Here is a 26,040-nt window from a genome sequence, read left to right on the forward strand (position 1 = left end):
TGGACTACGGGCGAGGAGGTCCGTAGAGTTGGACCACGAGCGGGTAGGTTCGTGGGAGCATGATAATCCCTAAGGACCAAGGTTGTGAATGGATCTTTCTCATATAGGTTATGAGATTGGGGTATAATGATATAAAAAAAAGTCAATAAACTAAAATTGACTAAGTTAGATTGGGTGAGGGACAATTCTTATTATCTTATTATTTGTATAATTTTTCTTTCTCAGCTCACCCTTGCTTGTTTATGTGTTTGTGTTTGGCGATGATCACGTGACTTGTTACGTGGGAGCAGACGTGAATTCAGGTGATCATGCGAATGCTTAGCGACAGAGCGGGGACCACCGATGGGGAATTTTCTTTATGCTATGCTTTCTTATATTTTGTAATAGACCTTACGAGATTTTATCCAGTATGAACTTGTAATAAAGAAGAGATAGTATGAACGGATTATGACGAGACAAGTTTTTAAATTTCCTGCGCTTGGGAACTTATTAAAATGTCTGAATTTCTTAAAGTATACTTTGTAAAAATAAATTTTATCTAGTAATATCCATCTGGGGTGTTACAATATGAGCACAACCCATTGCAAGTGTACCAGCAAAGCTTTGGAAGTTCAAAAGTATAAAGGATATCATTGGTGGACAATATTGTGCCGATGTGTTGGTTGGTAAGTTTATTGTTATACCTTCGTACATATGTTATATTTAATTTTTTTTATTAACGTAGTTTTTAATTTTTACCTCTTAGATGTCAATGGTGTGGTGGATAATGTAGAAGAGAAACCCCATGTGAAAGATATTATGTTTGAGTTGAAGGATTGAGGTTGGTTTTATTATATATGTTGCTTTTGTTTAACAATTCAGTTTTAATATATTATTTTGGGTTAAATATGTTTTTGGTCCCTTAGCTTTCAGTGAAATTTGAAATAAGTTCTTGTTTGAAACTTTGGCTTAATTTAGTCCCCTAACTTTAGAACTGCATGAATTTAGTCATTTTAACCAAATTTTGTGAAATTTATTTAACGTTTCAAATGTGTTTCATGATAGTTTATTAGCTAATATTGAAGCAAAATGTGTCAAATGGTATAAACTAATCAAATACTATCATGAAACATGTTTAAAATGTCAAATAAACTTAACAAAATTTGGTTAAAATGACTAAATTTACATAGTACAATGGGTCTTCCCAAACCAGTCATGTTAATAGGTCTATGTATAAAATTGTTGTTAAAAGTATTTCAAAGATTGTCACTGTGTTAGAGGTATGTTTTACCCTTCATTACAATGTTAATTATAATTGAATTTATTTTTGTAGATACAAGCTTGAAATTTAAGTTACTGATGGAGAAAAGGTTGAGAACTTCATGCTTTGGGACCAAGACTGCATCAATTTAATTGGTGTATCTGTTGTTGATTTGAGAAAAAAAATTATTAAGGTAGTACAAGTTCATTCTTGCAACAACAAAACAATATTGTAAAAAGCTTACTAATATTTCATTTGATATTACTTTGTATGTATTAGGATGGTGAAGTAATGTCTGATTTACCAACTCATACCGGAAGTTCTTTAGTTAGTATTTAAATATTTTCCATATAGGTTGTTAGATAGAAACTTATAGTATGTTTTAAATTTTGTATGTTAATCTTGGTAAGCAATGAAACTTGCTGAATGTATTGATAATAGTGCATGTGACTTAACAACTAATACTCCTAGTTCATTAGTAGGTATAATTTAACTTAACTTAGTATACTAATATTAGTGATGCCTGAAATCTGTAATATCGATTGATGTTGATCATTGCAAATGTGCCTTGCAAATGTCACGCCCACTAAAAATCTATGTACTACCACTAACCATGGATATGTAGAAGACATTCAATTAACTATCATGGACTTCGATCTTCTAGAGGATATTTCGTTAGCCCAACTTTTATCTACAAAGACAATGAAGAGAATAAAAAACGATAAATGATAATTGTATTATGGTGTCTAAGGAAAATATTGTAGTAATGTTGGTGAAAACTTTTTCTATGTTTTTTGAACAATGTTGGGACTTCTATGGATATTACATTCCTTGGGCCTGTTTTGAGAAATTAGAATTGTGAACCTTCTGAAATAGTATTAATAGTTTTAGGTGTGGTAAATTATATAACACATTTTCGAACAATCTTGATATAATATGGTTGTTATTATTATATGTTAGATAAAATTAGTGCAAACAGTTTTAAAGTGATATTAACATTTGATTTATTGTATTGAATGAATACCGTAATCTTTTTTTTAATAAACATTGATGAATGTTCTTTGCGGATAATCTTCATCTAATTCAATAAGCAACAATGTTAATTTAAATCAAAAGTGGTATACCATTCATACATGAACGTTCTCAACGGATTATCATGTCAAAAATAAAGATGTTCTTTATAGATATAGTAATACATGAATATTGACAATGGAATATGTTGTGAAAATAAAGATAATCTTTATGAGAGATAATAATACAACATTTATTTCAATAATTCAATACTTACATATTAAGAAATTTTTTTGCATTATATTTACATATTTAGGATTTGCTGAAAAGACATCCATACATTTATTAAGAAAACATGCATTTAATATGCATAAAAAATGTTTAACACTTAAATTGACGGAGAAGTAGCCAAATTACTATTTCAATAAGGCAATGAAGGTGTTAAAGGGTTTCCCTCACTGGGAAACAATTTACATAACATTTGATTTTATTTTTCAATCTGATATATAATATAATAAAATCTAAAATGTAGGCTAATTTGACAGATAAGACAACTTAAGGTGAAAAGACTTGCAATTAATAACCAAAATTCAACTTTCCCAGTAATATTACTTTATATAGGTATTACATTTGGCACTAAAAAATCATGGATTCTTCCATCTACTAACATACAATGACCAAAATATCAGTAAAGATTATGTAATGAAAGTTAGTAGTTAAATATGTGTTCCACACAGATAAGAATTTTGTAAAAGAAATATGTCAAAGATGGTTGAAAAACAAAGTCATCTACCTAATAATGAATTATAACAAACATAGTTTCATAGTTGATGAAGGAGGAGTATGAACTGTACTGGTGGATGATTTCTGATTTTCATGTGGAAGTGCTTTCCATCAAGTTCATTATAAAACTTTAATAGCTATTACAATGCTTCCATATAATGTTTATAGGATATTGTAAATGTTGTACTATTGTACTAATTTTCAGTATGTGTATTTTTTTATCTACTAGGATGGGCGTTAAAAATAGAAACTGTAGTACAACTGCAAGAATAAAAAGGAAATAAATAATCCAATAGAAGAGGATGAAAGCTACATGCATACAACAGAAGCGACTGATATATAAGGATTCTATACCATTAGCTTATATAACAATTTTTTTTCGTTAATCAACAAATATTACTAGAAACCGAACAAACCAACAAAATATATTTCAAATTTTTGAAGTCACGGTTAATATGGTGATAAAAATCAATGATTCCAATATACCAACTCAATCAGTGCATTTGGAAGATATTGACGAACTAGAGTCAGATATAATAAGTTAGAATCATTTTATTCCCTAATACGAGGTAAGAGAATTTTGTTATAACAAAATCAATATTGATATGACTTATCAAATAATAGAATTATTTTATCATCAGAACATATGTCATCCATGAATACTTATTCATCAATTACTAATGAAGAATGTGATATGAAGTATGAAACCATCCACGATAATGCAAGATAAGGCTTCTAAAAATGAATTTTGGAATAATTATTTGCAATCATATATGACAAGTTGAACTAACAATCACATATGTAATCATATATGACTTGTACACAAATTATTTAGGTTATCAATATTCTCTGTTGTTTCCATATGGTGAAGATGGTTATAGGCATGATATTAATTGTCGTGATTCTTTGGCATTAAAACGTAATTGGTTATCAATTAGGAAATGATTTTGTTTTAGAATTCAAACTCGAGAAGGTGAGATGGTGACTATTCTTAGATCTAGAACATTGTTCCAACAATTTGTTGAAGATTTATATACAATGATTGAGTTTGAAAGATTATCATTCATAAGAAACAATCAGTCTAAGCTCAGGGTTGATAAATATAGTAACCTTTGTCAACCAAGTAATGAAAGTCAGACTGAAGCCTCACAAAAAGGGAAATGATTTGTGCTTCCATCAACGTTTGTTGGTGGTAGAAGATTTATGGATCAATTATATTTCGATGGGATGACAATATGAGGTCATGTAGGATTCCCATATCTATTTGTAACTTGCAATCTGAAATGGCCAAAGATTTGAAAAATATTGAACACTTTAAAATTAAGTCATTCAGACTAGCTAGATATTACTGCAAGAGTATTCAAAATAAAATTTGAGAAGCTGTTATCATATTTAACAAATAAGCATATATTGGACAGAGTCATAGGATGTGAGTATTCATATTATAGTTGTTAAATGTAATGACTTCAATGAATCTATTATTGTAATTACGTAATTGTTTTTCTATTGCAGACATGTATAGTATTGAATTCCAGAAATATGGTTTATCGCATGTCCATTTGCTAATATTTTTGCATACTTCTAGCAAATATCTGACAACAATGGATATTGAGAAGGTAATTTTAGTTGAAATAGCATGTGCCAAAAAAGAGCCACAATTGTATAAAAGTGTAAAAGAACATATGATTCACAAACCATGTGAAATAGCTAAGATACCATCTCCGTGCATGAAGAATAGATCATGTACCCAATTTTATCCAAAGAAATTCTAAAATACTACTACAATTACAAAAGATGGTTTTCCTCATTATTGTCGAATAAACAACAATCAGTGTTGTGAAGAATGACATTACACTAGATAATTGTTTTGTTGTCCCTTACAACCATACAATATTACTAAAATATCAAGCTCATGTCAATGTTGAATGATGTAACCGTTCCAATTCAATCAAGTACTTATTTAAGTACATCAATAAGTGATATGATAAAATTACAATTGGTATAGTTTCCAATGACAATGATGGGGGCTTCATCAAGTTGCAACAGATGAAATCAAACAATATATAAACTGCAAATATATTTGACCATGTGAAGCATGTTGGAGAATATTTTCATTTCCTATTCATAGAAGAAATTCAAGTGTTGAACGATTATTTTTTCATATCCCTAGTAAGCAATCAATGTACTTCAAGGATGATGATGATGATATTTATGAAATCATGGCAAAAGAAACATTTAGAGAATTGATGTTTAAAAGCGTGGAGTGCAACAAGAAATATTTTGATGCAAGAAATTTAACATATGCACAATTTGTATTAAAGTATGTTTATATAAGAATTAGAGATGTTGGAAACCAAGACAAAAGGGTAACACCATTGGAAGACTTATATGGGTTCCCCCAACAACTAGTGAACTTTTCTACCTAAGGAGGATGCTAACAATTGTAAAAGGTCCACTATCCTATATAGATCTACGAAGTGTTGAAAACATAACATATCCTACATTTAGAGAAGTTTGTGAAGCTTCTGGATTTTTAGTAGAGGATACCGAATATGTAGAAGCTATTAAAGAAGCCAAAGATTGGGGATCAGGAAACTTCTTAAGGAAACTATTTGTAACTATCCTTAGGTCTAATAGCGCCAAAAAAGCTAAAGAGTTGTGGAAGAAAACATGGGAACCATTGTTTGATGAAATTTTATATAATGAAAGGATTATTGCTAGAAATCCAAGTATAATCAATTAAACGATATCAGATTTATGTTTCAACTTTAAAAGAAATTAACTTAATTGGTTTCTTACATACCTCAATCTAAATATTGAAACCCTTCAAAATTTGACCTTGATTGAGATTGAAAAGATGTTACAGAACAATAGGAGAACATAAAGGAATTTTCATCCATGCCTTATCCCAATGATTTTTGTAGTAAAGTATTATAGAAATATATTAGTATACACAAAACTTGATTACAACAAAGATGATGAGCTACATATATTTGAATCAAATTTTAGATTAGTATACGCAAAACTTGATTACAACAAAGATTATGAGCTACAAATATTTGAGTCAAATTTTAACTGTATGACAGTTTTGTCTTCTTTCGTATTTATATTAGGCATACAACAAATTGGAATATAATATAATAATTAATCAATAGCAAATGAGCAAAGGCATATTTTCCAAAAAGATTATAAATGTTGTCCATCATGAAGAAAGGGGTATGTTATTTTTATATGGATACAAGAAAAAGATTCATGTGAAAGACATTATCTTCTGCTCTTCGATCTAAACGAAAAATAGTGCTAAATATTGCAACAAGTGGCATAACTTCTTTGTTATTGCCTGGAAGTAGAACATCTCATTATAAATTCAACATTCCAATTCCTACATTAGAACACTCTATCTGCAACATTACGAAGGGTACTAAACTATCAGATTTGATAAAATTGAAAAACCTAATAATTTGGGATGAGCACCAATGGCACACAAGCATTGTTTTGAAGCATTGGATCAAACTTTAAAATACATCATGAGAGAGAAGAACAATTTGATTCAATTGTTGGTGGCAAATTAATAGTATTTGGAGGGGATTTTAAACAAATTCTTCCTATTATTCCTCGTGGTAGCAAATTTGATATTGTTCATGCTACTATCAACTCATCTTATCTGTGTGACCATTGCTAGATTATGAATTTTACAAAAAAACACGAGACTCTTACAACTCATCTTATCTGTGATGAGTTCAAATTTTTGCCCTCATTTAATATTTAAATTTGGGGATTTAATTGAATTTTCTGTGCTTAAAGATTGATTTAATTAGGATTTGTGATTATTGGATTTATTGAGTAAGTTTGGTAAAAGTGGCGTAAAAATTGATTTTAGTTGCATAAAATATTATTGGATATTTTAACGTTTGTTAATGCAGCTGGAATTTATTTTTGGTCAATTAATAGTGTGATTTTGAAATATTCAAAGTTACAAAATAAGTCCAAAATCAAGAAATTCTGGAAAAGAATAAATCAGGAGCTAAATGCACCCCCAGATTTTATTTGCACACTCCTCCCTCAAGTGGACCACAAAAAAAAAACCTGTTCTGCACCCCCAGTTTTCACTAAGTTGCACCCCTCCTACCACTTAAACTCCACTCAACCAGATCATGCCATATGGCAATCCCCACCTTTTAAGATTAGCCAACCATAAGCCACCACGTGTCATAATCCCCACCTCACCAAATTAACCAATCAGATTCTGCCACGTCATCATCTTCATCTCCCAAAACCCTAACCCTAATTTTCTCCTCTCCTTCCATCACCATGGCAGCCGCCGCCGCCACCCTAGCCACCAATCTCGTCGCCGACCACCACGCCGCTGCAACAAATCCGCCACTGTTCCGTCACCACCTTCACGCCAGAAAACGCAGGAGCAAAACCAGCGGCAGCAACAACTAGAACAGCAACAACCTCCGCGCGCCACCACCATCTTCACCACTGCATCTGCAAACGCGCGAACCAGAACGCCATCGCAGCACCTCTGTCAACCACGATTCTGCAGCACACACATCTCCTCGCCGCGCCACCACCATCTTCCTCCATTCGCGGCCGTCACAGAACCTCGCGCTCACCACGAATTGCGCAGCCACCTTCACCTGCAACAACGTCACGCCGCCACCGTAGACCTGCCACAACTTCGCAGCTCCGCAACGCCACCTCCATTCTTCATCGCAGATCTGAAACTCCGGCAAACTCGAGCCAACAAAGCTTCCCTGTGACGCACCTGCAACCATCCGCGAACCCAGATTCCGCGAGCAGCGCCGCCTCCATCTTCTCCGCCCAGCCGTGAGCGAGAACGGCCATAACAGTAGCGGAAACCACAACCATTGCGACGCAGCAGCGAACACATCCAGAAGCAACACCACCACGCCGAAAATCTGACCGTCGCGCCGTCAGCCGTGCCGTTGCAGCACCTACAAGCCTCCATGAAACCCTAAACGCAGCAAACCCTAGTCTGGAGAGAGAAAGTGCACTCTACGCCACGTGTCAGTCTCTCAATGGACACTGAAATGGTCAAAACTGGTCAACTCTGGTCAACTGGTCAAAGTCAGCAGTCAACTCTGGTCAAAACTGCAAATATGGTTAAATGAGAAGGGCAGAATTGGAAATTTAACAGCAATTAAGTTGCTAATTAATTAAATAAAAATAAAAGATTTTAGCAACTGACAGATAAAGCCCAAAGTCCAGTGGAAGCCTATATAAAGAGACTTAAAGGGAGCAGAACGACTTACAATTTACAACTTACAACTTAGACACTTAGAACTCTCTGGTTTTGGCAGATACCGTCTCCACCACATCTCTCATTCTCTTCTTTTATTTTCTTTCCTTCATCATATTATCATGTATTCCATCAAAGCCATGGAGGGCTAAGCTTTTAGGGTTGATTCCACTGTAATTTCTTAAATGGATTCTGAGGTTAGATGAATTTATATGTTTTGTTATATTGATTATTGTTGTGGTTTTTCTGTTTATCTATGTCCTTTGCTTCTTAATCGAATAGAAAATAATGATTTTAAATCTACATGCATGCTAATCATATGAGTTAAAAGGTTTTTAAATAAAATTGAGACTTTACTTTGATTTTGTTTAGAAACTTTCATTTGATTAAATAAGTTTTTGCCAATAATTGAGACTTTAATTTGATTAGAGGTAATTACTTTAACTAAAATTAGTCAAGACTTTACTTTGATTAATTAAGTTTTCTATTTGGTAAAGAAACAAAGGAATAGACATGATTAGGCATAGTAAAATTAATTGAGACTGTACTTTGATTGAATTTACTATGGACAATCTAATAATTCTCATTTTTAATTGAGACTGTACTTTGATTAAAAGTGAGGATGCCAACAAATGAATTGAGTCTTTACATTGATTGATTTGTAAAACAACAACAATAATTAATTTAACAATAATCTCTAGATAACCAATGAAGAATCTTATTTAGAAAAAGCAGTGGAATTAACCTATTTACTATTATTGTGTTTACAATCTTCCGTGTCATTATCTTTGCATATCAAAACCCCCCTATTTTATAGTTGCTAGTTTTAATTGCATTTTTGAGAATCAAATATTTGAGATCAATTCCGTATTCGTTGTGAGACGACTCAGGGTTATCTTAACCCTAACTATTTTCTTCACTACAAACTAGCAATACTGAAGTTGCTAAAGTAGTGATAATTTGATCGCTTAACGACAGCGATATCACCATTGCTAGATTATGAATTTTACAAAAAAACACGAGACTCTTACAAGATGGATTACATCGGTCTACTATTGTTGAATTTGAAGAGTTTTCTGCCTGGATAAAAACAAATTAGTGAATGTTCATTGAAAGAACCAAATGATTGATTAGTTGATGTAGAAATCCTATCATAATTACTAATATTGAACTATATCGATCCTATCCAAGCCATAGTTAGTAGCACTTATCCAACGTTAATGCAAAAATACAAAGATGAAATTTTCCTCATATCAAGAGTTATTCTAGCCAGTTAGATTGAAACTGTTGATAAATCAATCAATCTTTTTTGGAATCAATTCCAGGTGATGCATCATTCATAATTAACATTTACACATACACCTCGTTCGTATTTACAACTTTTTAATTATGATTCATGTATTTCAGGTGAAGAAAAAGAATACCTCAGCTTTGACTGCATTGGTACACTTGACATAATGGAAGTTGAAGTATATGACGATATTATGCTAGAATTTCTAAATTCATTCAGAACATTTGGATTACCAAAGCATAGTACCAAACTGAAGGTTGGTGCCCCAATTATGCTTTTGAGAAATTTGGATCGATCTCAAGGTTTGTATAATGGAAGCAGATTAATAGTGAATAAACTTGCAAACCATGTAATCAATGCAAAGATTATTACTTAAAAAACCAAAGGAACAAAGATTTACATTCCATGTATGTCCATGTCACCATCACAGTCCCCTTGGCCATTCAAGCTTATTAGAAGACAATTCCCAATCATGTTATCTTATGTCATGACCATAAACAAATCTCAAGGATAATCTTTATATTGCATTGGGTTGTATTTGCCAACTCCAGTTTTTAGTCATGGTGAATTATGTGTTGCAACTTTTACAATTAAAAGTAAGTTTGGATTAAATATTTTAATCCATGACATTGAAAAGAATCCTTTGTCTGCTACAACAAATTTAGTTTTCAAAGAAGTTTTTAACAATGTAGAAGTGCAATGCATGTGAACATATCTGCGAATTTTGGGAAAAAAATACTTGCAAAAATATCAATGATAAACTATAGCTTCCAATGTTATCCATTGATATGCTATGTTGGTGTCAGAACAATGAAAGATGAAGATCCAATGAAATGGTTTTCTAGTGTCATGGTATGCCCTTACTTTATCATGTTTCAAACTCGACATTACATTGTTCTAACAAGTATTCATCTGACATAATGCATTAAAAATCCAAACCAACCAACAATTAACAAGACAACAACATTTAATTATAAATGAAGTTTGACCCAACTAATATTGAATGGTTAACTAATGACACCACCATAATTGATAAGGTCATATAAATCCTGATACAGGATTCAAGGCATCCTCATATGGTAAATACATATTATAATTAGTAGTTTCTGAATCTATGTTAAGTGCATATAATTAAAACTTGCTTTAAAATAATTTTATGAATTGTATTTTATATAATAAGTATAAGTAATATTGTATAGATTATTATTATTTGTAACTTATTATGGTTTGCATAACAATATAATACATTTGTTTTATTAATTGATTTTTCTATAATAACCACAATTATATACAAAATAAATAGCTATAATAAATAATATTAGTCAAGTTAAATTATTATTCTTATAACTATATAACATATTTGTAATGTGAATCCATGAACACCTAATGATTGTATATACTAATTATTGAATGTGATGTTTATTGAATAAAATTACAATATATAAGTGGTAATATTGTAAAAAGTTATTTATGCATTTAAAATAAGAATAAGTTTACTAAAGTTTAATTATCGTTGCACTTCACAATATATAATCTGAAATTTGATCATAGGAGTTTATAATTAATTCACCTTACTTTGTCATTGAAATAACCTACTTAATCAATATATCAAACTATTGTAAGAAAATAATTCGACTATGACTGAACACAATTAATACACATGTAGAATATACCAGCAAAAAACACAAAAATTAATAAAGATAGATACAAACATATATAAATATATTAATGTTGATATACAAAACTATTGGTAATCTTGGAAGGTTTGACTAAATATAAAGTCGTCAAAAGCAAAGAAAAAGACATTGTTCATAGGTCAGATACAATTGTTTCACAAAAAGACATATTAAGAAATTGTTCCACCTATACTATTCTTAATCTTCAGTACATGGATCAGGTTTTTCTAGTCACTGTCTACTTTAAATCTTATACCATCACCAGCGACCAACATATTGTCCCTATGGTACTATTTCCACCCACATGTCAGATAACACTCAAATGGACTTCTACGAGTCCAACGAATGTTGCAAGGCCAATATTATGAATTTCCATTTGTGAGCATGTACTTCTTGAGGCCCTCACTACAACATTTTTTGCTTTAAGCAATACTAAATTTGTCTTCGGCTAGAAAAGTGTTGCCTAAACATAGAAAAGGCAACACTTTTAGAAGTGCAGCTTAGTCAAAACCCAAATGCAACCATTTTTAAAGTATTGATAATTTATACCATATTTATCAAAATGTTGCCTCTATAAAGTGTGGCCTAATCTATTAAAATGTGGCCTAAAATAAATTTTTTTTTTTAATTTTAACTAAAAACTCCAAAACTCTGAAAGTGCTAAAAACTAAAGTTTTGCTTGAAAACTAAACACCGCATTAAATCTAAAAACACAAAGATACTGCCAAAACTAAAAACACAAACTAAGTTAAGCGCCAAAACTAAAATTTCAAAACATTTTTTATTTCCCTCCTTCGAACCTATGCGCAAAAAACTTAAACCCAACGTTGTCTGCTCCCTTGCCTTCACCAGGTCGCCTCCCCTTCACAACGGTCGCCTCAAAAGCCTCGCCTTCACCGTCTCATCGTGATCTGAAAATGCTTGCTGATTGAAAATGCTCACTAAAAATGCAAAGAGCTCAGCGTCACGCGTCGCCCTCTCATTGTCATTGGGTCCCTTCTTCAAGGCATTTCCACCGTGGTCTCCTCTTGTCGACATTAATGCCTTCTCGTCGGAGTCGGGCTTAAGCAAGTAATCACTCTACCTATCACTGTTCTTGGTTCTCACCATGTACAATGTAACTTAGGTTTTCGTTTTTGGTTGGTTAATTTAATTGAATATTGGTTTGATTTTGAATTTCGTTACTTCCCTTTTGTGTCTATAATCTAGGGTTATTTGGTTTGGGTTTGGATTTTATTGTTTGATTCTATTACCTGGAAACAACATTCTCCTTCCCTTGATTTTTTCTGGGTTCAATATTTATAAGCATGTTTTTGCACCAAATAACTTATGGCTTTTATTGGCCAGATTGAATATTGCCTTTCCAAACAAATAACGTGTGCGGACCCGTCCTTTTTGTGATGGAAGACCAGGATTTAAGGAAATGTTGGAGGAAATTGCACAACATCTTCTTAATGACAATCATGTTATTGTGGCTTCTGATGAAAAATCAATCATGACAAGGGTCAATTCTCTCTGTTATCTTCTACAGACAAACTCTGCAGCTTTACAGAGTTCACATGACAAGGAAAAATGTTATTGATGGAAAAAAATATTTTGTTTAGTATATATAGTCCATAGACATATTATGTAACTTATGCTTTGTAATTTGAGTTCTGTTGCAAATTCATGACATAGTAGAGGATAAGAAAGGTAAAATAGTGGCAACTTTAAATGGGAAGCGGGATAAGGGTTTGTACTACGTAATTGGAGGGAGTTTTGGGAAAGGAAAAGGGTCCACTGAGTTTTGGGAAAGGAAGCGAGATGAGGGTTTGCTCACTCACTTATTAATTATGTTGTAAGACCTACTGTTTTGGATTGAAGTTTATTAACTTGAACGTTTAGATTAAAAATACACGATTACCCTATTGCTTTCAACATACTGTGCAATTATGATGTCAATTCCTTCACACGTATTTAATTAATATATTTCTTTAAAATAAAATTATCATTTAAATATGATCACTTAAATTTATAAATAAAAGAGAAAATAATATTGTAAAAAAAATTAAATGGTTGTATTTTCATATTTTCATATTTCCACATTTAAAAATGTGTTGTCTAAAATGTATGACCACACTTTTATAAATATGGCTTAATAGAATAAGCAACACAAAAGAGACTGTTGCATTAAGGGGCTATAAAAATGTTGCCTATTATGATATCTTAGGCAACAATTTTTTCACTATTGCATAATAGGCAACAATTTTACAATCTCATGGCCTAAAAGAAAAAAATTGTTGCTTATAGAATAAGCCACGGCCACCTACGCAACGACTGCAAAGTTGTTGCTAATTCGTTATCTAAAGTTTAGGCAACGATTTTTTAGCTTTAAGCCACATTTTTTTACTAATGCCTAAAGTCATTTTTGTTGTAGTGTTGACCAAATATTGTTTAACAAACTTAAAGTCCAGATACTACAATAAAAGGAATTCTGTTGAAGAACAAATAGAAGACGTAAAGCAAAAGTATAAATATATAACAATAATAAAAACACATACCAAAGAAGAGGTTTGAACATCATTACTACTTAATTTTCTGACCAACTCATCCTTGAAACTATTTAACTATTCAACAATAGCAGCTTCAAATTGGGTGTTGACAGTAGCGGCTGAATCTCTATTATAAACGATTTCAATTCCTTCAACTGATAAAGTCTTGAAAAGAAATGTATTGTTTCCTACATAATTTAAATGTAGGAAACAAGTACTACTCCAGCCATAATATTTAATAAACTCGGACAAACTCCCAACTTCGTCTGTGTCCACAAATATCTCAAAAATTTTTTATAGAGGATCATACAATTGGAGGAGATGACTTTTCATTGGAAGACAGCAGAAATTTTCAGATTTCTAGTCTATCTCTTGATGAACTAGAATTAGAAGTATTTTTCAACGAAGATGAACAAATATAAGAGCTAAACATTATGATTTATAGACATTTTTCTTGTTTTTCTTTTGTTAGACTTTGTTTTTTCTTTTATAATTTTGTATCTTGATTTCTATTAGATCATGAAGTATAATTGGTAGACTGTATTTTATATAAATGTTAATCTTCAATCTAAAACAATCTTGGTAGACAATATTTTGTGATCTTCAATATATAGGCAAAAAACAAAATTCAAACCAGAATATGACTGAAAAAATAAAACTTTGTCCAACAAAATCGCATTTTCACATAAAACACAGAAAAGAAAAGACCATGCAAGATGCATAGACACCAACCTCTGAGAAGTCCATGAACATGACTGAGTTCTGGTAAAAATTTGTAAAATTAAAACGCTTGGAAGTAGACATTTGTTGGTTTGTCAACCTATAACTGGTGAGGTTGAAACTTTCCTTTCTTCTTTTGTGAAGAAAAAGTTGCAAAATGTTTAAACTTTAAAAAACAGAAGAATATGAAACACCGTAATCAAATATCTAAAACTTCTCCACAAGATCAAGGTGAAGACGTATTAAAAAGAAATATAACAACTATTCCTTTGTCGCTAACTCTTCATATTCTGATAAAAATATTTATTCTAAATTTAATTAAATTTACTTTATTGATGTTTATCATAGTATTTAATGTATACACCGTCAACTTTAATCGAGAATTAAAAACTTAATTACTAAATTTTACAAAAACAAAAAACAAAAAATTCCGATACATTAAATATGACTTGACTCTAATTACATCAATTGTAAACTTATTTCTAATTAACCAACTTAAACAGCAATAATAATACAAATTATTTTGTTATTCAAACAAATCATAACCATTATGTTATATAACTATAAACAATTAGATTCTCTAACTACAACATTTAATTATAAAGTTTATTAATATAATCATTCCAATATATTATTAACCAATAAACTATTTCTTTTAATTAATTAAACTAAAATAATTTTTTTATAATTAATTAAATTAATTATAAATTAAAATAATAAATTAATCATTATGTATAATTAAGCCAATAATAATCATCATTCAGATAATTGATTTATATAATAACAATAAAATATGTTTTAAAAATAAAAACAAAAACAAAAACGATACACACAAGTCTCCTACTAGTTATTATACAACTTTGTTGAACAAAATAAAATCATGGAATCCTGTGTTTGAGGTTGATAAATTATGATAGTTCACATTTACTTGTTTCGTTTTACAAAACAATCATGACATCTGATGAAGATCACAAAAGATTGTCTCCTATAAAACATCTAATAGTTTTAAGATTATTTAAACGATCTAACGTCTATCATTTCTTTTAGATTTTAGATATGCTCAAAAAACGATCTAACGTCTATCATTTCTTTTAGATTTTAGATATGCTCAATTTAGAGCATATTCTATACACAAAACCTTTTAGTAATGTAGTTTTTTTTTTTATTCTTATTCTTGTGTTTTTCTTGTTACAGTTAATCGAACCTAACGATCTTTTTTTTTTTTCAAACTATTAATTACTTTTTTATGCAAATTTTGTAATGTTTGTTTATAATCCTTAAATTAATCTTGTTTTATTTGACTCTTAAATATAAAGAGTTACATTCTCACAATCAATTGTAAGTTTTAATTCATCAACCCTTAAAACAAAGTTAAAGAAGAGAAAAACATTTGGTTAATGAATACTTCTACAAGATCCAACCATTTTGGAACATCTATTCTCATTAAAATTAACCGATTATAATTGTATTTTTTGTTTATTTTTCCTTTTTCATTTTAACTCCAGCTACACAACATAAATGTTAAAGACCTTTTAAATGATGTGTTTTTTTTTTTCTAAATGATTATTATAAAAAGTAAACAAATTTCATGATTGAATGATAGTATAAAACTATTTTACTTTATTATTGCATAGTTCTTTATTACATGCTTACTTAAAAATTAAGTTAACTTCTAAAAAATCCTGAGTTAATGTATTTAACCTTGATCATTTATAATAAAGTTCAATAGTTGATATTTATAGTCATTCTCGTATAAATATTGTCTTTATTTTTAGAAAATTATAAAAGTATTGGTTCAGTTTTTTTTTTAATTTTATATAAATAGTACTGTAAATAAGGTAGTATATATGAAAGGAGTTAAAAGTGATAGATGTTTTAGTGTCTTGAATCATTAGGATACTATTGATGTTTGATTTTCAAGAAAAAACAATGTTAATTATAGTTTATTTATCTCTCAATCTACTCAGAAACGTTTAAGACGAATTCTTAAAATATTAGGTCTATAGGTGAAATTTAGTATAATGTTATCATTAATTTAACAAGATATACTATAAACACATTCTCAAACACTTTTTTCAAATTTTGTAGATAAAAAACTAATTAAGAAAAAATTCGTTAAAGATAATCAACCAAAATCTCATATACATTTACTTATCAATAAAAGTTTGTTTAGTTATTTGATACAAAATTGTAATTTATTTTTCTTCCAAAATTTAATATAATTTGATTATTAAATTTAAAAAATGTATATATATAATCCTCAAATGCGTTAAATCTTTCTTATGCGTCAAACAACGTTTCAGATTAACATTTTTTTTGACATATTCCAACTTAAATACAAGTCTAGAATGTTGTTTAACACGTACAAAAATTAACTTTATGTTCGCTTCAGTAGATATATTGTAGTCAAGGAAGGATTTGCTAGTAACTATCATTTTCGCCTTCAAGGATTTGCATGGAGGAGCGACAATGGATTTGTGGGATGAGCTCAAAATCTCATCTTCAACATGAGAAGGGATTTTAGGGTGTTCTCAATGAATTTACTATATTGTCCTTCACTTGTAAATCTTAATTTTTCATGTGCAAATTCCATGGAGACCTTTTGTTGTACCAATACTTAGTATTTGTTATAGCTTTGATTAGAACCGACTCTAATCATATTGATTGTGCTCTAGATGTTACTGTGCCCCCTTTCTTTGTGGTTGTGTATTGTAATTAATAATAATAATAATAATAATTAATGATAATTAATAATAATAATAATAATAATAATTAATGATAATAAATAATAATAGTAATAATAATAAATAAATAATAGTAAAAACAAGAACAATTTTGTATTCTTCATCTTCTATTTATTAAAACTTTTTTTTATAATTTATCACAAACAAATTATTTATAAAATCTCACAAATTTCACTTTCAAATTTATTTATATTTATCTCAAAATCTTTTAAAAAAACAATAAAATTTCGTCTCCAAATTCTTCTAAATTCATTAACTCTCTCCTAAATTCATTCTCTAAAAAAACATACTTCAATGTTTTTGGATTAAGAATACTATATATTTTTTTAAATATTAAGAATTAAAATATGTAAAAATTTAACAAAAAAACCAAATTCCAATTTTATACATAATTGTAAGAATTACAAATATATATCTGGTAAAAATTGTTGTAGCTATGACCACACAGAAGAATAAGTTATATAAGAAAAAAATGGGATTCAGAAGACTGTGCCTTTAGTGTTGGATTTGGACCCAATCAAATATCAAATCCATCGCATCACCAAAGCACCAATGTGTACAAAAAGTTTCTGGCTTTAGCATCTGCTTCCTTCAATATTCCTCATTTTCGATTTTCAATCAAAAAGGGTATCTTTCCTCTTTTTAAACATTAATTTTATTCAAATCTTTATGTGGATAACAAATGCTGCAACAACACTTAACTTTGTGCTTTAATCAATTCAACCACTTAACTTAACCCTTCTTCCTTTCCTCAGAGCCACACATCTCTGAAATCTATAATTTCTTTTCTCATAAAGAACACTATTTGGTAAGTAATTTGAAAACTTTTTTGTTTTAACTTTTACTATGTTTGAAACTTGGTGCACTTTTCATAAGGTAAGTCATCTCATGCATCAACTTTTATTCATAACGTATCAAAAATCCATAACGTGGGAGATGATAATGACACATGTTGGTGACTTTATGTTTTAATTAATTCTTAAATAAGTGATTTGTGATGTGATCATTCTTAATCCAAGCCTTAGTGATTGTGTTTCAAAGTTTCATATGTATTTTTGAGCTTTATATTTTGTAAGTTGAAACACAATTCTCATGTGACCAACCAAGTCATCTTTTCAATTTTCTCATTTTTTTATTTTTCTAACTACTCTTTCCACATTAAACATGGTCCATAACTCATACTATGGAAAGTGCATACCTTGACTTTTATATTTGTGGTTTCCTATGTAAACTGTATATCTTCTGTCATTTAAGAGTTATGCAGCAGTGTGTCTAACATAATAACATCGAAGCCTTTTCTATATTATTATTATTATTATTTTTTGTCTCTCTTGAAATTCCTTTAAATGAAATCATCTTAAGAAATGTTTGAAAGAACATTCTACAGAACTTATTTCAAGTTGTAAAATCTTATTGAACAAAACTTATTCAATCATATGTGATGAAGCTTATTTCAATAAATTTCATGATCAAAAAACTCTCATGTGATAACATATTGAATAAGTATAAATTCATTTATCAAGATTTCTTGAATGTGGACTGAACGAGAATATACCAACAGTCCTTTATTATTTTTTTATCAGTTTTTGATAAAAAAAATTTCTTATAATTATTTATTATTTTTAACCATGTATATATTGACAATTTAATTTTAATATTTAAATGTTTTAAATATTTAATTTATTTGTTTATCAAAATTATGTAGTTTGATACTGTATTTTTTAACTAATATTTTTTATAATAATATTTGGTAAAATATGTAAATATTTTGATTATCCTATTATAAAAAAAAAATGAAGTAAATCTACTCTGATTAATCTAGGATAAATACATAAAACAATTTGACAAAATAACATTTTTAAATAAATCAATCTATCAACTCGTGATAAATTGTTACAAGCTACAAATTTTCTTACATGCCAAGAAGGAAATTATTGGAAAGTAAATAAGTCAAGCTGTACAAACTAAATTGGTCCAGTTTGACACCACCTAGTTGAAATATGAAATTGGAAGTTTAAAAATGCATTAACCAACAATGTAAAAGTTTTGAAAGAGATGAAACTTAAAGCAAGATATATGTAAGGGACAGAATTTTTTGTATATTGGCAATTATATTAAGAAATTGGAAGCATTGATGCATGAAGATGAATTGTGTTGTGAAGGTCCAATAAGGTGGGGTTGATGAGTTGTCATTGCCTCCAATAAACAACAGGTAACATACAGATCAGCACATGAAACGAAATTTTGCTGTCTTTTGGAAGTGTTGAGTGCTCCATTTGAGAGCACCATCTTAAATGCCCACGTGAACATAACCCCTCTTCCCAACTTCTTCTCTCTCTCTCTCTCTCTCACACCTTACTTCCTATCTTTCATCATGCTCTATATTTTATCTTATTGCTTTTTTGTTTCACATTTAGCACTTACAATCCTTGTTTGGAATGTAAAAAATGGAAATTACTGGGATCATCCTCAACTTAAATGTATATCATAAATTCAAGGTTGACTCTGAATTGAATCAACCACCCTATAACAGTTAAAACACATGCACCTTGCCATTTAGTGTCAAACTTAACACAAAAAGCCAGCTATGAACTTAAATGCAACCATATCCTGCTTCCCAATCTCAAGACCAAGTCCCACTGTCCAATTAAATAAATGGCAATTCATTTTCAACACCATTTATCATTCTTCTGTGAGATTCTGTTTAAACTTCTCAACCAATACTTGTAAGAGTAGGTAATCAAAAGGTAAAATCAACTGACATAGTCACACAAACACATCAACTTATTCATTCAAAGGTAATGGAACAGCAGAAAAAATGGGAAATTTTATTGATTAAATGGCTAAGACAGAAAAATAAGAGTAGCTAACAACATATTCATCCTCATTTCACCAATCCCATTAAACCCACCACTCATCCTATTTCCCTCTCCAAGGCTTCTTCCGGTGTTTGGTATATAATGAACACATATATACATGTACACAATCCTCCCCTCTAGCAGCAGACCAACCTCCTCTCCCTTTTTGTAAAGGAAAATATAAACTCACAATTTAATCAATTGTAAAGACATAAAACCTCCCTTTTGTTCACCCATAAGGAAACTGGGGATAAAACAACAGATGGTCTACATGAACTGAAAAGGAGAAGAAAAAGGGAAAGTGGGAGGAACATGGAACATGGAACATGGAACCAGAAAGCAATTAGGAATGAATGAATAAATAACAACTGCAAAAGGAACTAGATTATGTCCTGGTTCCACTGGCACTGTCTGCTAACAAGATTATTTCGTGGTTTCTGAATATGTCACAGGTATCAAGAGACACTTTTTGTGAGGGGATCATAAGGCTGGATGAACTGTGGAGAGTTTTGCAGCATGGTCGAGCGGTATACATCATCATCATCATCATCATCATCAAAAGCAGTACAAGGTCAGGAGTTCTACAAGCTGTAATGCCTAATAGAGTGTTCCAACATATCATGACTAGGACATACAATTTCCTTCACTCGACTGCCATTTTTGTAGATCTTGAAGGTTGGTACAACTCTCACATTCTCAGCAGTGGCAACTGCAGGGCTTGCTTGAATATCCACCTTTCATCAAACACAAAATTCAAAAAATAAGACTTTATTTTACATCTAATTTCCAGAATATTATAGAGGCAGGTGAAAAACAGTGAAGGAAGCTACCTTAAGAAAGTTGATAGACGGATAGCGACTGCACAGTGTAACCACAAAAGGAGATATCTGCTTACATTGCAAGTTTGATGCAGTTTCAAAATGGACAACAGAAACACCTGTGAAATTAGAGTTAACATCAGGAGATTTGAAAAATAGAATGAGTTGCAGAAGCTTTTTCTTAGCCATTTTGATTACCTGGTAAAGATATTGCAGCTCTAAACTGCTCAAGACCTGATATGTCCTCCACTTCACCACCAAACTTTAAATTACGTACTTCTTCCCCACGAGATTTCTTTAATGCTACTTGTGCATGAAACAGATTTTCGGCAACATCATTGTCATCTGGCAATTCTCTCCGCAAAAGTTCATAATCCTTCACTGCTTCTTCCCATCTTTCTAACTGCATAATGAGGAAATAGATAAGACCATATTACCTTTTGAGAATGAGTGTATGAGAATGCAGTGCATCAAAATAGTAGACAGGTTTACCTTGCTATTTGAGGCAGCCCTTCGTAGAATGGCTTTTGTGTAATTTGGTTGGATGCGTAAAGCTTGATTGCAATCCTCAATTGATCTTTCCCATTGCCCAAGCTTAAACCAACATGCTGCTCTATTGCAATAGAGAACAGAGTTTGAAGGGTCTAGCCTCAGACCTTCTCCATATGCCGAGCACGCCTCGGTGAACCTTTCTGATTTGAAAAGATCATTGCCACGCAGTCTAGCTCGAGCCACCATCCTCACATTCTTGAGCAAAACAGCAACTTCAACATTTCTGGGGTCTATCTGACTAGCTTTCTCAGCAGCTGTAACTGCATTCTCAAACCTGCAACACATCCATCATCCATTCTCACTCTGCAACACATAGCTTTGCCAGCTTACATTTCTGATGAAGCTTACAGTTTCTGAACTCACCTTCCAAAAGCCATCTCAATCTGAGCTCTAACAAAGTAGCAGTAAGCCTCAGAAAACATCCCGAAAAATCTTGCCTGTGATAAGGAACTGGGACGCGGCTCGCTTTTGGGAATCCCTGATAAACACGATTCAGCACCATCCATCTGGTGTAGCTTCAGAAGGGCTTCAGCTCTACACATAAAGAGCTGTAAATTCAATTTCCAACCAGTTCAGACATTTTTCACACCACAATAACAAGTTAACTTCAACAACATATAATCAAAAAGTACCTGAACACAAGAGTCTGCCCCGGCAGCAATAGCAGCATCAACCTCCCTCAGTACGCTGTTCCAATCTCTTATCCTCCTAACATCTCCACATTTGTTAATATGCTTTTCCACAATTTGCAACTTCTGCAACTCAGCAGGATCCGGGTGCAGCCCAGGATAACAAAGGTGCTTCCTTGCATCCTCAACCTGTCCTAACCTGTGTCACATTTCAGGATTTTATTTACCAGCAACTTTCACATCAATAACACACCACATACAATTCAAAACACCAAATCCAAAACACATAACAACAAAAAGGTCTCTAATCCAACAGTGTTGCAACTAACAAAGAAACATTCATTAATTCCAAAGCAAATCCCACTTATCAATTATTAAATTCAAATAAGAAAAAGTGTTTCAAAACTTGTTTTCCTACATCAAGAACTTCACTCCAAACTCGTTTTCTACCAGTGTTTTAAATTTCAATCATGCTTTCATCTCGTCACAATAGTGGTTGACAAATCAGCCTCTCAGACTAAAAAAATCTTGTTGTTGTGATTGAAATCACGGTAGTTTGCTTAGAACCTTGTTTTCAACTACACTCAACCTTGTCACACCCAGGTTTAAAAATTGCAGTCAATAGATCCTTGATGTCATGGACAAATACAACCACAGTTGCAGCCATAGAGACCCCAAAAGCCTTGACACTGCCGCCAAAACCACAGTTGCAAAAAACTTGACTTTGTGGACAAAATCACAGTTGCAAAAACATTGACATTGCAGCCATAAGTAAGACCACAAACAGTGTTCTCAAAACCTTGTTTTCATAAAAAATCAACAATTTTGCGAGGCTCGACCAACACACACACACACACACCAAATTCACCTTAAAAACAGGGTTGCCAAGCGCTGATGCGCCCTCCCATAATTAGGATCCAACCCCACAGCCTCCTCACACGCCCTCACCGCCTCCGGCAGCCGTCCCAATCCGGTCAATGCTGCCGCCCGGTTGCTCCGGTAAGCGGCATTGCTCGGAGACATCGCAATTGCCCGATCATACAAACACAACGCCTCACCAAAGTGCCCTCTCTTGTACTCCTCATTCCCCATCCTCTTCACCTCCTCCGGATCCACGCGCTTCCCCGAATCGCCGCCGCCGATCTTAACACTCGTCGCATCACCACCACCGCTATTCCCCCCACCACCCTTGCCGCCACGCATTATGCTCCCGTGGCCGTAATTCCCCGTGCCGGACCCCAAGACATCACTCCTGGAGCTCCGGCTCGCCGCTGCAGCCACCGTCGCCGCCTTGAGAACCCTCCCCGACGGGCAAATGTTCCCGGCCGGGAGAACATTCAGCGGCGGCGAATTCACGGCAGCCGAGGACGACGACGGGGATCTCTGACTCTGACTCAAACTCTGACCAGAATTAGATCTCCGGTGACCCGGTTTGGACACCCGGGTCGGACTATTAGTCTCACTCGACCCGGACAACTCGCCGGAATGGGATCTCCCCGAAACCGGGTTGCTCCGACCCGGAACCGACCCGGTCGAGCCGCCACTACTGCTACTGTTACTACTCGTGGTCGGCGCACTGTGGTGGTGGAAGTGCTGGCGTGGCCGCAATGTGGAAACCGGCGACCCCAAATCGAGTTCTCTGAAATCGGGCTTGTTGGTATCGTCAGAGCAACTCAGTGAGTCGCGCAACCGCTCGCTGAGCCCTAACTCGGACACGGGTTTCCCATAATGTGACATTTTTGTTCACCCCTTCTTCTCCTTCTTCTCACCCTCCCAAACAACAAGAAGAAGGGTACCTTAAAAACTCTTCCTTTCGTAATTCTCTTCTCTCACAATATGAGGATCTCGTGAATGTGAGTGCTCTCAGAGAGAGAGAGAGAAAAACCAAAAATGGGGTTTGTGTTGTGTTTCTGAAGTGTGAAAAACTATGCACAGACAGAAAGAGAGAGAAGAAGAAAAGAAGAAAGAAAGAAAGAAAGAGAAGAAAGGGAAAGAGGTGAGCTTTTATTTTGTTTTGCTTCAGCTTCACCTCCTGCTTCACGAGACACCTTTCTCTCTCTTCTATCTTCTTCTTTCTCTTTCTCCTCTTTTCTCAATTATCATTACTTCCTTTTCCTTTTTTTTTTTTTTTAATTTCACCAATTATTCTGAATTCTCGAATCAATAGTGGGTTTAATTAAAATAAGTATATAATGATGACAAAATAAATAAATAGAATGTTCAATTAAAGTAGATTTTTAAATTATAAATGCCAAATGATGGGGCATTTTTAACTTTTTTAAATTATAAATAAGGAAAAGAGTAATCTTTTGTGGCTTTATGAATTAAGTTAATTGTTATTTAGTTTTGGGATGTACTAGAGGTGCATTAGGGGAAAAAAATTACTGCTACTCCCTTTGAACTCAAGTATAGGAAGTCACATTTAATATATTTAAATATAATCAATTTTAGTTTTTAAATCTTTATTTATGATATGTAATATTTTAAAATATGTGTACCTCTGGACATAATTCTCAATAAATATAAAATGAGAATAATTCAGGAAAAACATTTGTTTTATGTATAAACAACATTAAATGAAATTAATTATTATTTTTTCAATGAATGTGAAGGTAGTTTTATTTTGTTTATAATTGAGTTTGAAGGTAATGTGTTTTCTTAAAGAGTGAGTGGAAATATGTTAATATAAATATTTCATTTATTTTAATTTTAAAAGAACGTGTTAACAACTTGTATTACTAATTACATTTTAAGAAAATTAAATCATAAAACTTTATAGAACTTAGGTATCATTTAGCTATACCTTCTTATTATATGCATTGCTTTAGAAAATGTTGATGTATGTTAATACTTTTTCAATTTTATAAACTAGCTTATATTAGGTATATCACATTATTATTTTTTATTTGTTTTTTATTCAATTATTTTAAATTGGGTATTTATGCAAGACAAATCATTTAAATAGAGGTACAAAAATTGTTATCATTGGTAAAAATAATATCACAACTGACAACAAAGAAAACCATAATTTATAATAGTGAAAATTGCTACAATTAATGGAAATAATAATGTAAAACAAGGATAATGTCGAATTGAGAAAATAATTATTGAATTTTTTTTTGTCTCCATCCATCTCTCAATTTTATCTTTCACTTAATACTTGCTCTTTTATATTTATTACTTTACAACATTTCTTCCTTTGTGATAAATTGAGCTGTTAATTAGTACAGGTTTATATCAAAGTTTATAAATTTAATTGTTTTTATTAACTTCATGTTGCAAATTGACTTCGTAAAAGTAACTTTATTTTTCTTTTACTTTTACTTTATTTGGATTTAAGATAAATTAAGACATAATTTAATTTATAATCAGATCTAATTAAGAAATAAGTCTTTTTTGTTTTTATTTTTCGAACATGTGCAGGGAATATATTGTGCATATTATTGCAGTAACTTTTATCGTGTCCAACACAACTACAACCATTGCCCATAACTGAAACTAGTTAAGATCTGTCTAATTTTTTAATTTTTAATTTTTTTAGTATTTTCTTTTTCAAATTATCTTATTAAAAAAACACAAAAATATATTTTTAGAACGTAGATATGATATGTTATTATAATTATTGAGATAAGAAAGTTTATTAAATAAGTTGCAAGTCAATTTAAGTATTACTTAGAACACAATAGTTACTCTCTTCATACTATTATTTAAAAAGTTGACTTTTTTTTTAACAATTCTTTTAAAATATAAACTTAGAAATCAAACTGTAAATACACATTAAAATATGTTATTTTCAGAGCATAAGATTTTATATAAATTTTCACAGTAAATTAGGTATGAATAGGTAGGCAATTCATGAGAGCATTGACTTGTTTATCAAATACTTTAGGGCAAAGTTTATTCTTTTTTAGAAAAAGAGAA

The 26,040-nt window shown here is 31.6% G+C and overlaps 1 protein-coding gene across 1 annotated transcript; it reads right to left on the bottom strand.

Moving 5' to 3' along the window:
* Window positions 1-20,064: 20,064 nt before the first annotated feature.
* LOC114169701 (TPR repeat-containing thioredoxin TTL1-like) lies at window positions 20,065-24,181 on the bottom strand. Its single transcript, XM_028054967.2, has 7 exons — window positions 22,988-24,181; window positions 22,123-22,318; window positions 21,854-22,038; window positions 21,431-21,764; window positions 21,137-21,341; window positions 20,951-21,057; window positions 20,065-20,854 (listed from the first exon to the last, which is right to left on the bottom strand). The coding sequence occupies exons 1-7, from the start codon at window positions 23,854-23,856 to the stop codon at window positions 20,702-20,704; spliced, it is 2,049 nt and encodes a 682-aa protein (XP_027910768.1). The 5' UTR covers window positions 23,857-24,181; the 3' UTR covers window positions 20,065-20,701.
* Between the last annotated feature and the right edge of the window lie 1,859 nt (window positions 24,182-26,040).

This window comes from Vigna unguiculata, chromosome 11, assembly GCF_037176805.1.
Source record: "Vigna unguiculata cultivar grain cowpea cultivar isolate G323 ecotype 2 chromosome 11, ASM3717680v1, whole genome shotgun sequence".
NCBI lineage: Eukaryota > Viridiplantae > Streptophyta > Magnoliopsida > Fabales > Fabaceae > Vigna > Vigna unguiculata.